This window comes from Phoenix dactylifera, chromosome 5, assembly GCF_009389715.1.
Source record: "Phoenix dactylifera cultivar Barhee BC4 chromosome 5, palm_55x_up_171113_PBpolish2nd_filt_p, whole genome shotgun sequence".
Classification (NCBI taxonomy): domain Eukaryota; kingdom Viridiplantae; phylum Streptophyta; class Magnoliopsida; order Arecales; family Arecaceae; genus Phoenix; species Phoenix dactylifera.
In genome coordinates, this window is record NC_052396.1 from 873,786 (window position 1) to 889,053 (window position 15,268).

At 57.1% G+C, this 15,268-nt stretch overlaps 1 protein-coding gene across 4 annotated transcripts; it reads left to right on the forward strand.

The window, feature by feature from the left end:
• The first annotated feature begins 12,855 nt into the window (after nt 1-12,855).
• LOC103717103 lies at nt 12,856-14,887 on the forward strand. 4 transcript variants are annotated; one of them, XM_017845194.3, is made up of 4 exons: nt 12,856-12,899; nt 13,042-13,118; nt 13,231-13,650; nt 14,181-14,887. In XM_017845194.3, exons 3-4 carry the CDS (start codon nt 13,612-13,614, stop codon nt 14,670-14,672), a joined length of 531 nt encoding a protein of 176 aa, XP_017700683.2. In that variant the 5' UTR covers nt 12,856-12,899; nt 13,042-13,118; nt 13,231-13,611; the 3' UTR covers nt 14,673-14,887. The 4 variants fall into 4 exon arrangements, with proteins under 4 accessions (XP_017700683.2, XP_008803588.2, XP_038982316.1 ...); XM_008805366.4 differs by having other exon boundaries at nt 13,234-13,650; XM_039126388.1 differs by lacking the exon at nt 12,856-12,899 and having other exon boundaries at nt 12,906-13,118.
• Nucleotides 14,888-15,268: the final 381 nt, after the last annotated feature.

A 15,268-nucleotide genomic window follows, 5' to 3' on the forward strand; every position in this document is an offset into this window, starting at 1 on the left:
GAACGTCGGTTTGAGCTCGGTCCCCACCGACCGTGAGTCCGCCATCGTTTCTTTAGCTCTTTTCTTCTCTTTCGTTCCTTTTCCTTTCGGTTTCTCAGTCCCTGACCATCCCGTCCTTCTTGCAGAGGTCGACGACGTCATGCGGTCGGTGAAGTCGAAGGCTGTTGGTAGGGCGTCCCTGCTGGAAGCAGTCCGGAGGAGGAAACGAGCTCTTCCGAGCGGGGCCCCACCGGCGAAGAAGTCCCGTAAGGAGATACCTCCGATGCCCGACCGACGAGTCCGGGCCCACCGGTCAGGGAGATGTCGTGGGCACCGACCGGCAGCTGACGCTGTACCAGCCCTCCGGTGGTAAGGTTGCCGCTACTCCGGAGGTGCCACCTGAGCCTGCTCAAGACGGACGGGTCGGACGTGATCGGTCCCCGACCCGGCCTTCGACTCGGTCGGCTCCTGATGACTCGAGGAGGGACGCGCCGAGGCCCCGGCCGAGCGGGACCCTATCAATTCCTGGGGCGACCCCCGCCCCGAGCGCGATCAGTCGGACTCTTCCCCAGGCGATGGATAAGGGTAAGGCTGCAGAACCACCATCCGGCTCCGGGGAGAAATCGGGGTCTGCCTTCACTACCGATGGCGCCCGAAATCTCATCGAAACAGTGTTGCTGGAGAAGGACCGTCGGCGGGTCCGGGAGTTGGATGTCTCTGACGTTGGGGCCGCCAGCTGCGTCTGTCTCATGTCGGTGAGTGTTCTTCTGGCCGTCTTTCACCATTTATTGGCTCTGTTGTTCTCCGCCTGACTCCCTTATCTTTCCTATTTCTTAGCTCGCCCAGTACATGATCCGTCTGGAGGAGTGCTACAAGGAACAGGCGGGGCTTTTGGCGAAGGCCGAGGACCGGCTGAAAGCAATGGAAGAGGGAGGCCGGGCTGCGGCAGGCAGGACGACCGGGGACCTCGAGGCGAGGCTCCGGGAGGCCGAAGAGCGGGCACTCGGCTTCGCCGCCCTGGAGGAGCAACTGTCAGAGGCTCGGGAGCAACTCAAAGCGCCTCGGGCCTCGAAAGCAGGGTCAAGAAGGCGGAGGAACGGGCTGAAAAGCAGTCCCGGAAGATCGCGGACTATCGAGAGCGGTGGGAGAAGGCCCAGCGGTCTGCCGACAACGCCTGCGACCGAATCCGCTCTTTTGAAGCCAAACTAGGCGAACTGGAGTCGGCCCTGGAGAAGCCATGCACGGACGTCCAAGAGCTCCGTTCGCGCCTGAAGGAAGCCGAGGCCGCTCGGGTTGCTACCGAGGCGAAGCATAAAGAGGCTCAGGCTGATCTGCTGAGGGTCTCCTCTGAGGCCGAAGGCCGGATTGTGGCGAAGGTCTTGGAGGCCAAGGCTCAGATTATGGAGCGAGCTGAGGCGGAGCTGGCCGAGAAGAGGGCGGAAATCGGGCGTCAGGCGGTAGAGGCTTATCGCCAGTCCGCCGAGTTCGCCCATGATATGTCGGAGGCAGTGTGGACCTATCGCCAGTCTGACGAGTTTGTCCATGACGCGTCGGACGCGGGGGCCGAAGCCTTCACCTTGGGCTTCGAGGAGGGCCTGGCAAGGGTGTCGGCTAAGTATCCCGAAGTTGACCTGAGCGAGATCTCCCTCCTGGACTCCTCTCCGGCGCCATCGCCTGCTGGTTCTCCTGCTGCTTCCCTACCTCCCGCTGACGAGCCCGGCGTTCCCGACTCGGGAGTTCCTCCAAGCTGACCTCTTGTACCTTCCATTGTCTTTTTTATTTTTGTATGTCGGCGTTTTGCCCAATTGTATGGGCCTCGGCCCTGAAAATTAATGCACGTTGAATATTTCTTCATCTCGCCCTTGTCCTCTTTTTTTTTTTTTTTTTAGCTCTTGGTTGCTTCTTGCTGACTTTTGATTCCCGAAGTTCTTCCGGCGCTAGGCCAGGCATCCGAGGGTTAAACCTCAGGAAACTCTTCCGGCGCTAAGCCAGGCATCCGAGGGTTAGGCCTCAGGAAATTCTTCCGGCGCTAAGCCAGGCATCCGAGGGTTAGGCCTCAGGAAATTCTTCCGGCGCTAAGCCAGGCATCCGAGGGTTAGGCCTCAGGAAATTCTTCCGGCGCTAAGCCAGGCATCCGAGGGTTAGGCCTCAGGAAACTCTTCCGGCGCTGAGCCAGGCATCCGAGGGTTAGGCCTCAGGAAATTCTTCCGGCGCTAGCCAGGCATCCGAGGGTTAGGCCTCAGGAAACTCTTCCGGCGCTAAGCCAGGCATCCGAGGGTTAGGCCTCAGGAAACTCTTCCGGGCGCGTAGGGCCAGGCATCCGAGGGTTAGGCCTCAGGAAACTCTTCCGGCGCTAAGCCAGGCATCCGAGGGTTAGGCCTCAGGAAATTCTTCCGGCGCTAAGCCAGGCATCCGAGGGTTAGGCCTCAGGAAACTCTTCCGGCGCTGAGCCAGGCATCCGAGGGTTAGGCCTCAGGCAACTCTTCCGGCGCTAGGCCAGGCAACCGAGGGTTAGTCCTCAGGGAATTCTTCCGGCGCTAGGCCAGGCATCCGAGGGTTAGTCCTCAGGGAATTCTTCCGGCGCTAAGCCAGACATCCGAGGGTTAGGCCTCAGGAAATTCTTCCGCTCGCTGGTCGACCAAGGCTGGCGCAAGCCGAAGCGACCGGTCGGGGCTTCCGGCTAGTCTGCTCCCGGGATGATCATCGGGTTAGCCAGGCATCCGAGGCCCGAGCCTCGGGAGATTCCACTCGTTGGTCGGCCAAGGCTGGCGCAAGCCGAGGCGACCGGTCGGGGCTTCCGGCTAGTCTGCTCCCGGGATGATCATCGGGTTAGCCAGGCATCTGAGGGTTGTCAAGCCTCAGGAAAATTCCGCTCGTTGGTCGGCCAAGGCTGGCGCAAGCCGAGGCGACCGGTCGGGGCTTCCGGCTAGTCTGCTCCCGGGATGATCATCGGGTTAGCCAGGCATCTGAGGGTTATCAAGCCTCAGGGAAATTCCACTCGTTGGTCGGCCTAGGCTGGCGCAAGCCGAGGCGACCGGTCGGGGCTTCCGGCTAGTCTGCTCCCGGGATGATCATCGGGTTAGCCAGGCATCCGAGGGCCGAGCCTCGGGAGATTCCACTCGTTGGTCGGCCTAGGCTGGCGCAAGCCGAGGCGACCGGTCGGGGCTTCCGGCTAGTCTGCTCCCGGGATGATCATCGGGTTAGCCAGGCATCCGAGGGCCGAGCCTCGGGAGATTCCACTCGTTGGTCGGCCTAGGCTGGCGCAAGCCGAGGCGACCGGTCGGGGCTTCCGGCTAGTCTGCTCCCGGGATGATCATCGGGTTAGCCAGGCATCGAGGGGCCGAGCCTCGGAAGATTCCACTCGTTGGTCGGCCTAGGCTGGCGCAAGCCGAGGCGACCGGTCGGGGCTTCCGGCTAGTCTGCTCCCGGGATGATCATCGGGTTAGCCAGGCATCCGAGGGCCGAGCCTCGGGAGATTCCACTCGTTGGTCGGCCTAGGCTGGCGCAAGCCGAGGCGACCGGTCGGGGCTTCCGGCTAGTCTGCTCCCGGGATGATCATCGGGTTAGCCAGGCATCTGAGGGTTGTCAAGCCTCAGGGAAATTCCACTCGTTGGTCGGCCTAGGCTGGCGCAAGCCGAGGCGACCGGTCGGGGCTTCCGGCTAGTCTGCTCCCGGGATGATCATCGGGTTAGCCAGGCATCTGAGGGTTATCAAGCCTCAGGGAAATTCCACTCGTTGGTCGGCCTAGGCTGGCGCAAGCCGAGGCGACCGGTCGGGGCTTCCGGCTAGTCTGCTCCCGGGATGATCATCGGGTTAGCCAGGCATCCGAGGGCCGAGCCTCGGGAGATTCCACTCGTTGGTCGGCCTAGGCTGGCGCAAGCCGAGGCGACCGGTCGGGGCTTCCGGCTAGTCTGCTCCCGGGATGATCATCGGGTTAGCCAGGCATCCGAGGGCCGAGCCTCGGGAGATTCCACTCGTTGGTCGGCCTAGGCTGGCGCAAGCCGAGGCGACCGGTCGGGGCTTCCGGCTAGTCTGCTCCCGGGATGATCATCGGGTTAGCCAGGCATCCGAGGGCCGAGCCTCGGGAGATTCCACTCGTTGGTCGGCCTAGGCTGGCGCAAGCCGAGGCGACCGGTCGGGGCTTCCGGCTAGTCTGCTCCCGGGATGATCATCGGGTTAGCCAGGCATCCGAGGGCCGAGCCTCGGGACATTCCACTCGTTGGTCGGCCACTTGTCGCTCGCCGCCCATCGGGGTTTCTCTGTGCCCAGCCGCGACCGTGTTTCTCCTCTCCTCCAAGCGTTGCCTGGGGGGAACACGAGAAGGGTATTAAACGCTAATTAATGCGTTACCTGGGAAATCGGATCGCCAGTTGCTGCTGGTGAGGAGTGTTAGTTGAGCGGCCGCGATACGCGGGTTCTTCGAGGAGGATGCGGCCTGGGCGCGAGCGGAGACACGTGGACCTAGGGGTATACGTCACCCGGATCGTCCTGCACAAAGAATGCGATTTAAGGAGAATGACGCTTAGGAAATCGCGGGGAGATACGCCTCGGGAGCCGGAACGGCTCCGGATTCAGTGCGCCTGCATTTATTGGAGCCACCCGTATCGGAACTACCAGGGGGCCGCAGCTTGGCTATAAATACAGGTGCAGGTACGATGGAATTTGCTAAGCCGGAGCTGCAGGTTGCCATGGATCGCGGACCTCCTCCTTGGCATATGACTGAGAGACTCCTGTCGAAGGAAAGGGGAGGCGCTCCCCTTACAACTTCAGCCAACTAGCCGTTTCATCTGGGATCAACAAGGAGGGTCTCCCCGGCGGAACTCCGCTCTAGGCGTTTCATCCGGGATCACATCTCCCCTCCTTGAAGTTCAGCCTCCCGGTTGAGCTCTGCGCCGGACGCTCAATCCGGGACCGCGCCTCCATATACTCTTCCCCCTCGAATCCCTTCTCTTTCCTACCACTGGGGAAGATGGGAATATCCTTTGGAGGCGGCGTTCCCCTGGGGGCAGCGGGAGCTTCTTCTGCGGCGGCTCCTCCTCTTTTTGGTGAGGTGCTGGATGGCGCCTCCGGTTAGAAGCACCCACTTCTGGTGGGACTGCAGCCGCCCTGGGTTGAGGGTTTGGGTCCCCACCTCTTCTTTACTTTCTTTACTCCCTAATTCCCCTCTGGGAATTCCTTGTAATCACACGAGCACGCCACTGTAACCAGAAATTATTGAAATGAAAAGTATTGCACCTTTTTAAATTGTCTTTCTGGCCTTGTTGTTCTACTGGTAATACATCCGCAGGTTAGCGGAATTCCAGCCCCTTGGAATTTCTCGGCCATCTAGGGCTTCCAACTGGTAGGAGCCAGGTCGGTTTACCCAACGAACTTTATACGGGCCTTCCCAATTTGGCGCTAGCTTCCCACCTTCCGTAGGTTGAGATGCCTTAGCTCGCCTCAGCACCAGATCTCCAATTCTGAAAAGCTTCGGTCGGACTTTGGAGTTGTAATACCGGGCCACCCTCTGCTGATACATTGCCATCCGTACCTGAGCCATTTCCCTTGCCTCTTCCAAGAGATCCAAGTTCCCTCGGAGTTGCTCTGAATTGGCCTCGGGTCGGTGCGCGGCCACCCGAGGCGAGGGGAGTCCGAGCTCCACGGGGGCAACGGCTTCCGTGCCATAGGTTAGGCTGAAAGGCGTCTCTCCAGTAGGAGTCCGTTGTGTGGTCCGATACGCCCAAAGGACATTCTCGAGTTCCTCGACCCAAGCTTGCCCCGTCCGGCCGATCCGCGCTTTGATACCTTGGAGGATTGTCCGATTTGTGACCTCGGCCTCGCCGTTGGTTTGGGGATGCGACACGGATGTGAACCGATGCTCGATCCCGAATTCCTCGCAGAAGTCCCGGAAGTGCTTGTTATCAAACTGTCGACCGTTATCCGAGATGAGGACCCGAGGTACTCCAAATCGGACAATGATGTTCTTCTTCACGAACTTCCGGACTTGTGCCTCCGTGATGGTGGCCAGTGGCTCTGCCTCCACCCACTTGGTGAAGTAGTCGATGGCGACAATCAAAAATTTCCGCTGGGCCGAAGCGACGGGGAATGGTCCGAGGATATCCATTCCCCATTGTGCGAAGGGCCAGGGCGCGGTGATTGGCGCCAAGGGGACAGAGGGGACTCTCTGGACGTTGGCGTGGCGCTGGCAGGCGTCGCATTTCCGCACGTGGTCCTTCGAGTCCTCCATCAAGGTCGGCCAATAGTAGCCTTGCCTCATGATCTTATGCGCCAAGGACCTAGCCCCCAAGTGCGATCCGCAGATGCCTTCGTGGACTTCGCCGAGGGCGTAGGCCGCTTCCGCGGGGCGGAGGCACCTTAAGAGGGGGGCGGTAAACGAGGTCCGATACAGCCTCCCTTCATAAAGTACGTAGTGGGCGGACTTCTTTACAAGCCGCCGGGCCTGATCTTCGTCTTCAGGGAGGATTCCTTCGGCGAGGTAGGCGACGAGCGGGTTCATCCAAGACGGCTCCGGATCAATTGCCATCACCGCTCCAGCCCCGTCAATGCTCGGGGCATCCAGGGTCTCCAGGTAGATTGCCCTCGACAAGTTGTGCGCGTCTGCGTCCACTAGGCGGGACAACCTGTCGGCCCTGGCATTTTCGCTCCTCGGGACCTGCTGAATGTCAACACTGCCGAGGTCGGGAATGAGTGTTTGCACCTTCCGGACGTAGCTCTGCATGGTCGGGCTCCGCGCCTCGAACTCCCCTCGAACCTGCCCGACCACCAGCTGGGAGTCGGTGAAGACTTTCAGACGCCGGATGCCGAGCTCCTTGGCGAGTTTGAGTCCCGCGACTAGGGCCTCGTACTCCGCCTCATTGTTAGTCACTGGAAATCCGAACCTCAAGGCATACTCGGCTATCACTCCATCGGGATTGGTGAGGACCAGCCCAGCCCCTCCACCTTCAGGGTTCGACGATCCGTCAATGTGGAGCGTCCAGATCGGGAGATCGAGGCTGGGTGTCTCCGGCGGCTTAGGTTCCGCCTCCTGCACAGTGCACTCAGCGAGAAAGTCCGCGAGTACCTGGGCCTTGATGGCTGGTCGGGGCTGGTAGCGGATGTCGAACTCACCAAGTTCTACTGCCCACTTCACCAGCCGTCCCGCATTCTCTGGATTGCTGAGAATCCGCCGCAGTGGTTGATCGGTCAAAAGAGTGACAGAATGAGCCTGGAAATAGGGGCGAAGCCTCCTGGTCGCAGTCAGCAGCGCGAAGGCGATCTTCTCAGCCTTCGTGTACCGCGTCTCGGCATCCCGGAGGACTCGGCTGATGTAGTATACAGGCTTCTGAAGTCTTGCCTCTTCCCGAACCAGTACTGCGCTGACTGCGGTTGGGGAGACCGCCAGGTAAAGGTAGAGCATCTCCCCTTCTTGCGGCTTGGACAGCAGGGGAGGAGACGCCATGTACTCCTTGAGCTGGTCGAACGCCGCATGGCATTCGGCCGTCCAGAGGAAGTCTTTTGGGCGCTTCAACACCTTGAAGAATGGTTGGCAGCGTTCGGCCGACTTTGCCACAAATCGTCCGAGCGCGGCGACCCTTCCAGCGAACTCCTGAACCTCCTTCACTTTGGTCGGAGGGGACATATCTTGGATGGCTTTGATCTTGTCCGGGTTGGCCTCGATCCCGCGCTGGTTGACAATGAAACCGAGGAACCTCCCGGCCGAAGCACCAAAAGCGCACTTCGCTGGGTTTAGCTTCATGCGAAACTTTCGCAAGGTGGTGAAAGTCTCCTCCAGATCTGCAATGTGCTGGTCTGCATGGCGGCTTTTTACCAGCATATCGTCCACGTACACCTCCATATTCCGGCCGATCTGCTCCTTGAAGATTTTATTGACGAGGCGCTGGTAAGTGGCGCCAGCGTTCTTCAGACCGAAGGGCATTACCTTGTAACAGTACAGCCCCCGGTCTGTTATGAAGGCAGTTTTCTCCTCGTCCTGTGGAGCCATCATTATTTGGTTGTAGCCGGAGAAGGCGTCCATAAAAGACAGTAGCTGATATCCGGAAGTCGCGTCGACCAGTTGGTCTATCCGTGGAAGCGGAAAGCTATCCTTGGGGCACGCCTTGTTCAGGTCGGTGTAGTCGACGCACATCCTCCACTTCCCGCTCGCCTTCCGGACAAGTACGACGTTTGCCAGCCACTCGGGGTAGCTCACCTCTCTTATGAAACCTGCCTCCAAGAGTTTGTCTACCTCCTGGTCGACCACCCTGATCCGATCCGGGGCACAGTGTCTCTTCTTTTGCTTTACCGGTCGGTGGGTCGGGTCGACGTTGAGGGCGTGAGAAATGACCTCCGGGTCGATCCCAGGTACATCGGCCGCCGACCAGGCAAACACATCTGCATTGGCTCGGAGGAATTCCACTAACCGGAGCCGAGCTTCCAAGTCGAGGTTGGCACCGACCCGGACCGTGCGGTCCGGGCGGCCTTCTTCGAGGGGAACTTCGATTACGCCCTCGGCCGGCTCCCCGTGCCGCAAGGCCACTTCGTCTCTGGCGTAAAGTGACTCGACGCTTAGGGCCTCCATGGGCTTCTTCCCTTTGAGAGTTGCTAGGAAACACTGCCGTGCGGTCGGCTGGTCACCTCGGACCTCTCCAATCCCGGCCGCTGTGGGGAACCGCATGAGCAAATGGTAGGTAGAAACCACCGCGCGAAGGGCGTTCAGTCCGGGTCGTCCGAGGATAGCGTTGTAGGCCGAGGGGACACGGACGACCAAGAACCCGAGCCGCACCGTGGCTTCTGCGGGTGCAATGCCCGCAGTCACAGGCAGCTCGATGACACCTTCGGCCGAGATAGCGTCTCCAGTGAATCCTATGAGGGGGGTGGATGTTTTGTGCAACAATTGTCGGGGAAAGCCCATCTTTTGGAAGGCCTCGTAATACAAAATATCAGCTGAGCTTCCACTATCCACAAGAACACGCCTTACATCATAGTCCGCCATAGTGAGAGAGATCACCATGGCGTCATCGTGGGGAGTCTGAACCCCCTTTACATCTTCATCACAAAAAGTGATTACATTTCCGACCCGCTGCCTCTTCGCGACGGCCACTCCTGATACTTCCGCCGAGCCCCCTGCGTTCCTCACGGGCCGAGAGCAGCCCCCAGTGATGGTGTGGATCACTCCCGCAACGGGTCGATTCTGCTCCCGAGGCTCCTGAGGGGCCGGGTCGGCTGGACGCGGGTCTGCGGGGGGACGTCGGTCGTTTACATATCGACCGAGACGTCCTCGGCGAATGAGAGCCTCGATCTCGTCCCGAAGCTGGAAGCAGTCTTCGGTATCGTGGCCGTGGTCTCGGTGGTACTCACAGTACGCCCGAGAAGGCTTCCTCCCAGGGATCTTCTTCATCTGCCTCGGAACCGGGAGGTCCTCCCGCCCCTTGACCTCCATGAGGATCTGGGCCCGGGGGGCCAGGAGTGGGGTGTACCGGTTGAAGCGTCGGTGCGGAGAACGAGGGCGTGTGGCGCCGTGGTTCCTTGCTGGTGACGGGCTTCTGCGCCGGCGTTGAGGCGTCGGGCTCCTCCTCTGGGGTGCCTCTTTTCGCCTTTTCTTCCCGGGCTTTAGAGGGGCTTCGGCGGCCTCCTTGTTCCGGTGGGAGGCTGCCTCCTCGGCGTCTGCATACTGGTTTGCCCGAGACAACAGCTCCGGGAAGCTCCGCGGCAGACGTTTGTCCAGGGAGAAGGTGAGTCTGCCCTTCCGGAAGCCTCGCTTCAGGGCTGAGAGAGCCACCTCCTGGCTCAAATTCCGGACCTCCAGTGTTGCCTTGTTGAAGCGGGTGAGATAATCCCGCAGGCTCTCTCCCTCGTTCTGCCGGACATCGAAGAGGGAGTCGGAGACCAGTCTTCGCCGGCTACTGACGGCGAAATGGCTGATGAAGAGACGGGTGAACTGGTGGAAGGACTGGATGGAATTAGCCTCCAGGCCGGCGAACCACGCCCTTGCCGGGCCGCGGAGGGTCGCCGGGAAGGCCTTGCAGAGGAGAGGATCCGATGCTCCATGGAGGAGCATAAGAGTCCTGAAACTCTCCACGTGGTCCCGTGGGTCCGCCGCCCCGTCGTAGGGTTCGATCGCCGGCATTTTGAACCCCGGCGGGTTTAGGGTTCGCAGGATCCTTGAGGCAAGCGCCGGCTGGGAGGAGATTTCCAAGTCGGCGAAGGGATCTTTGGAGTGGCCCTTCAGGACCTGGAGCTGTCTGTGGAGATCGTCCACCCGCCGGTCCAGGGAGCGCGACCGGTGGGTGGGAGACAAGGAGCGGCGCGAGGGGGACCGACTGGAGTGCGGGCCCCTCGAGGACTGGGGTGTCTGAGAACGCGCCCGGGTCCGCCTCTCGTACCCCGCGCAGCTCCGATGAGAAGGTCCTGGCAGAATGGACCGCACTCGAGAATCCTCCCCGCGCCGGCGCTCCTCTCCATGGGAGAGGAAGGAGCGCGGGTTGTGAGGAAGAGGCGAGTGCTCGGGGAGCAGCGGCTCCTGAGCCCGCTGCGGCACCCGAGAGATCACACCCTGCAGATTCTGCACTGCCTCCGCGAGGGTGCGAACCTGCTGGGCTAGCTGGTCGAACTGAGCAGGTTCGACCGTCTGAATGGGAGGAGAAGCGGTGGAATGCTGCTGAGAGTGTGTTGGGGACGCAGCAGCCTCCCGGCCAGAGGCGCGAGAGGCTCCGCGACCGGAAGCATTGGAAGCTCCGCGACCACCTCGCCGTGCCATTACGACCGTTCTGAGATTCGGTGCCCTCCTTCTAGCGCCAACTGTTGCTGGTGGTCCAAACCGAGAACGATTGACACGACGGTGTGAACGGGGTTCCGCCTGAGTTGTCTTGGTTGGTGCTGGTTGCGCTCCACCTTCCGCCAAGGAACCTGCAAACAAGCCTTGCACCACCACCAGGGTGGTGATGGCCCTCCGACGGTCAAGTCAGAGGAGATTGGAGGAGGAGAGATGATAATCCCAAGTGGGAGAGAGTGCTCTGGGAGGTATTGCTTACCCCCCCTTCTCCCCCCAGCCGCATATATGCCTGGCTGGGAGGTCTCTCAGGGGGGTTTGTCGTCGTGGGGCACGATAGAATGGCCACTGACATGGCCGTTACGGGGCGTCGTGGAGCAGCGCCGGGTACGGTCATGGCAGGGCGTAGTGGAGCTCCGCTTTGTACGGTCGATACAGGAGATCGTGGGCAGCATCGGGTACAGCCGTTGCAGGGAGTAGTGGAGCAGGAGGCCGCGGCGTGCCTCTGGAGAATAGCCTGTCGTTATCAAAAGATCTCCGATTCGGGGTCGGAATGCTGGATCATAGGGCAGCCGACCCGGGGTCGGGCTGCGGAGCCGAGGAGGTCCGACTCGGGGTCGGAGTGCTGGATCATAGGGCAGCCGACCCGGGGTCGGGCTGCGGAGCCGAGGAGGTCCGACTCGGGGTCGGAGTGCTGGATCATAGGGCAGCCGACCCGGGGTCGGGCTGCGGAGCCGAGGAGGTCCGACTCGGGGTCGGAGTGCTGGATCATAGGGCAGCCGACCCGGGGTCGGGCTGCGGAGCCGAGGAGGTCCGACTCGGGGTCGGAATGCTGGATCATAGGGCAGCTGTAGCTTTCCTGGATACGCGTGCCGATCACGTGGGGCATGGCGGCTCAATTCCCCCATAACAATATCTTTTTCAATCTCAGAAGCAACTGTAAGAAGGCCTTAGCCCTATATGCTTAAAAGAAATACTAAGCATATAATGGTGGAGATCTAAAACACAAAAATGCATCAAGTGGGTCTGGGGTCGGGGGTGCGCGACTGAAAAGCAGTCGTTGCTTCACGATATTCGTCGACTACTATGGGAGTGCAGTTCCTACCTGACCGCACATATTTATCGAGAGGCAAACTGTGCTGTTGAATGGATTGTCTCCTTTGCTGCTCATCACTTGAAAGGTTTTATTTAGACGGACCACGTGTCTGCGCCGGAGCCTCTTTGCAGCCTTCTATTTTCTGACTTTCTTGGCCGCATTCACACCCATCGAGTGTGAGAAGCTGTTGTACCTAAAAAAAAAACACAAAAATGCAAGAATAATGCTAAACTTTGGTTTACATCATGCCCAATGGGCTTAAAATCACATGCCAGTGCAGCCCCTAGTCATGTTCGGGGCTTCTTTTTTTTTTTTTTTTTTTTGCTTTTGCTAAGGTGGGCAGGTCAGACTATGCGAGTACAGACACATCCAACAAAATCAAAAACAACACATCCCAGAATGCCCTGGGCAACTCATCATCCGAGATCCACAATGTGTTACCAGAATGATTAGCCACATAAGCGGCTACCCAGTCCGCCGAGCCATTGGCATTCCTAAGAACGTGCTTTGCTTGGAACGCCACTCCGTCCCAGCCATCAACTAAATATTCCGAAGCAATGGGTGGTCCCCGTTCAGACCACACGGACCCCCTGAATCCATCCTATCACTGTGGCCGAATCATCCTCCACAATGATAGAGTCAGCCCGCAAAACGCGATGAGCGTTAGCGAATGCCCGCCTAAGTCGCCCGCAACTCGGCTCCGAAAACAGTGGTGTAATAGAGCTGATATCCATCAGCAGCCATCATTCTCGTATGCGAGTCCTTGATGACAAAGCCCGCGCCCCTTCTGTCCCCGCCATCCATAGCCGACGGGTCACTTCAACCAAAGCTCAAACCTATCAAGCAACTTTGGAAGGAAAGTTCTGCGTACATCCCCCCCTCAACGGCTAGTTTTTAGAAAGAAATCCTTCCCCTATTCCAATACAGGAAAGGTGTGATTTCCAGCCATGCACCTCTCGGCCTCCAACGGTTATATTACCGTTGCACACCCCAATTCAAATCTTTTAAAAACCTCAGCACCTTTTTCTTCCCTTCCCCGCTTCCTTCTTTTAACAGGCATATTTCCCACCTATTCAGGTGAGGATGAGAACCCGTTAGATCCCTCGCCTGTTTAGCTCTTTCGTTTTCAGTCTTCTCCTTTCTCTCCGAAAAAAAAAAAGCTTCTCTTTTGCTGGTGATGATTCTTTATTTTTCTGCGTGCAATGGTTTTGTTTTCTAGGTGACCTTTTCCTCCGGCAATGGAAACCCCATCATCCATGAGAAGGGTCACATGGTCTCAGGCCTCCGCTGCCTCTCGTAAGCAAAAACCTCCCTCTTTTTATGGGAAAGACTGGTCTTGCTCTCTCTTCTTTTTGTTATACGACTTTGTGGGTAATTCTTCTTGCTGCTTCCCTCTTTTTCAAAAAAGCAGAGAAGAACAAGAAAGATGATGCCTTTGCAAGCTCAAGAAACGGTGAGAGTGCGGCACTGCTCGACATCACGAACGATTCTCCCATCGTAGGCCTTGCGACGGGGAGCCTGATCGAGAAGACTCCTTCGTCTTGGGCGGTGAAGAGCAGGGTTGGAGCCAAACGGACTCCTGGGTCGGGCGAGGCGTTGCTCCGGGGCCAGGTGAAGGCACTTCTGCAGAAGGTAGAGGAAGAAACTGAGCTTGTCAATAACCATCCTTCGGGGCATCCAACAGCATCGTTCGGGGCTCTGTCGGGCCTTGTGGATTCATCGGCGCAGCAGCTTTCGTGCCCCTACTCCAGGCTTGTTGAAGGAAGATGGTGTTCCGGATGATGCCAAGATGCCTTATGCTATTAGAGATGCCACAATTCCTCAGCAGGTCTGAATTACTTGTTCTTTTATATTTTCTTCCCTCTTTTCTTATTTGTTAGTTTGGAAATTACGGTTCTAAGTAACATTTCATTGCTTTGTTCCATGTTTGTTTGTTTTTTTGTTTTTTGAATTATTATATAACTTGGTGCTGGAAATATTCGAGCTTTCCTTCAGTTGTTTTTCCTAATGCCTAGATGGTGGGCTGCTGAAAGTAGAAGGTTATTACAATTGTTGAAAAAAAGAAGAATAAGAAAAGAGAATTGTATTTCTGTCTGTCAATTACAATGTAATATTAGAAGGTTGACGAAGTTTGATAAGGCTGACTAAGTTTGGCACACTCAATCAATCAATAAATTCTAACACTCATGTTAGTTAATTTTTTTATCTATTTCTTAATTACTCGGTAAGGTGCATCTCTAAAACTAATTTCACTTATTATGTCTATCATTTCATCTTGATCAAATTTTTACGTAGGATTTAAAATTCCTTCATCAAATTACTTAAGTACGTACTGTTTCATCTGTTTATCTGAAACAGGAGGAATCTCTCGATTTGCAAGAGTGTCTGATTAGCCGAGCATTGCTATTTGATGACTCCCCTGGGAAGTCAGAAATATCCGATGCTTCGACGATGTCGTCGTCTCTAACTTGCCGAGGGAGTGAAAGCAGCAGTAACCCAGAGAAATCACCCGAGGATGATGACATCTCTTCTATCCGGTCCCTTCAGGTCGGTGCAAGTATTGAAGAGGACGACGGCGAAGATATCGTGGAAGACGAAGAGGAAACCTACGACGAGGAAGCCGAAGAAGATGTTGTTGATGAAGAAGACGGTGAGGTTTTCAACAATTTGTGTGAAGGTCTGAGCAAGATGTCGGTGCAGGAGGTGGTGAGATTGCCTGAGTTCACTGGCAAGCACACACGGTTCATCTACAACAGCGACGACGAGATCGAAGGTCAAGAAGCGGAAGTCGGCGCAGGAGAAGGCTGTTTCGCCGAATGTTTTGGTACTGAGGGGGCTTCCTGCACCTGAGGGAAGCACATGCGCTTCCCGGAGGAAGAAGAAGACTGATATCTTGGACTTGTTGTTTTGGTTGTCTTTCCCTGACACCATTTTGACCGTCTTTTGTTTTGGTGTTTGTTAGTTCATATTCCAATTTCATTCTATTTTAGTTTTCATTCCTTCATCAAGCATTGGTGGTTCCAATTCTATTCTAATAAAGCAGCATTTTGGAGGTTTATATTTTAGACTGGAAACACAGATATTTCTCAAAAGAAAAGAAGAAACTAAAGCTGTTATTGCAATGATTTGAAGCTCACCGTATTTACCTTCCAGGAATAGGGTAAACCACCATTTTATAGATGGTTTATGTTTTTCAGGATTCTAGATTCAAAGTGGTTCAATGGTACTACTGTTCCGCTGATTGAGGTGTGAGAGGTGCTCGGAGAAGGGGGTTTGATTATGCCATTACACTATTTGAGAACTCCTAGTATTATCCTAGGGGAAGACTCAAGGACTGTCATCTGTTGGCTTACTAGAGCGCCGTTCGACCTAATTTTCTCTCATCTCACATTGGATGCCATCATGAGGGTCCCCTTGGATGTTTTGAGGGTCACCCCCATTACTAG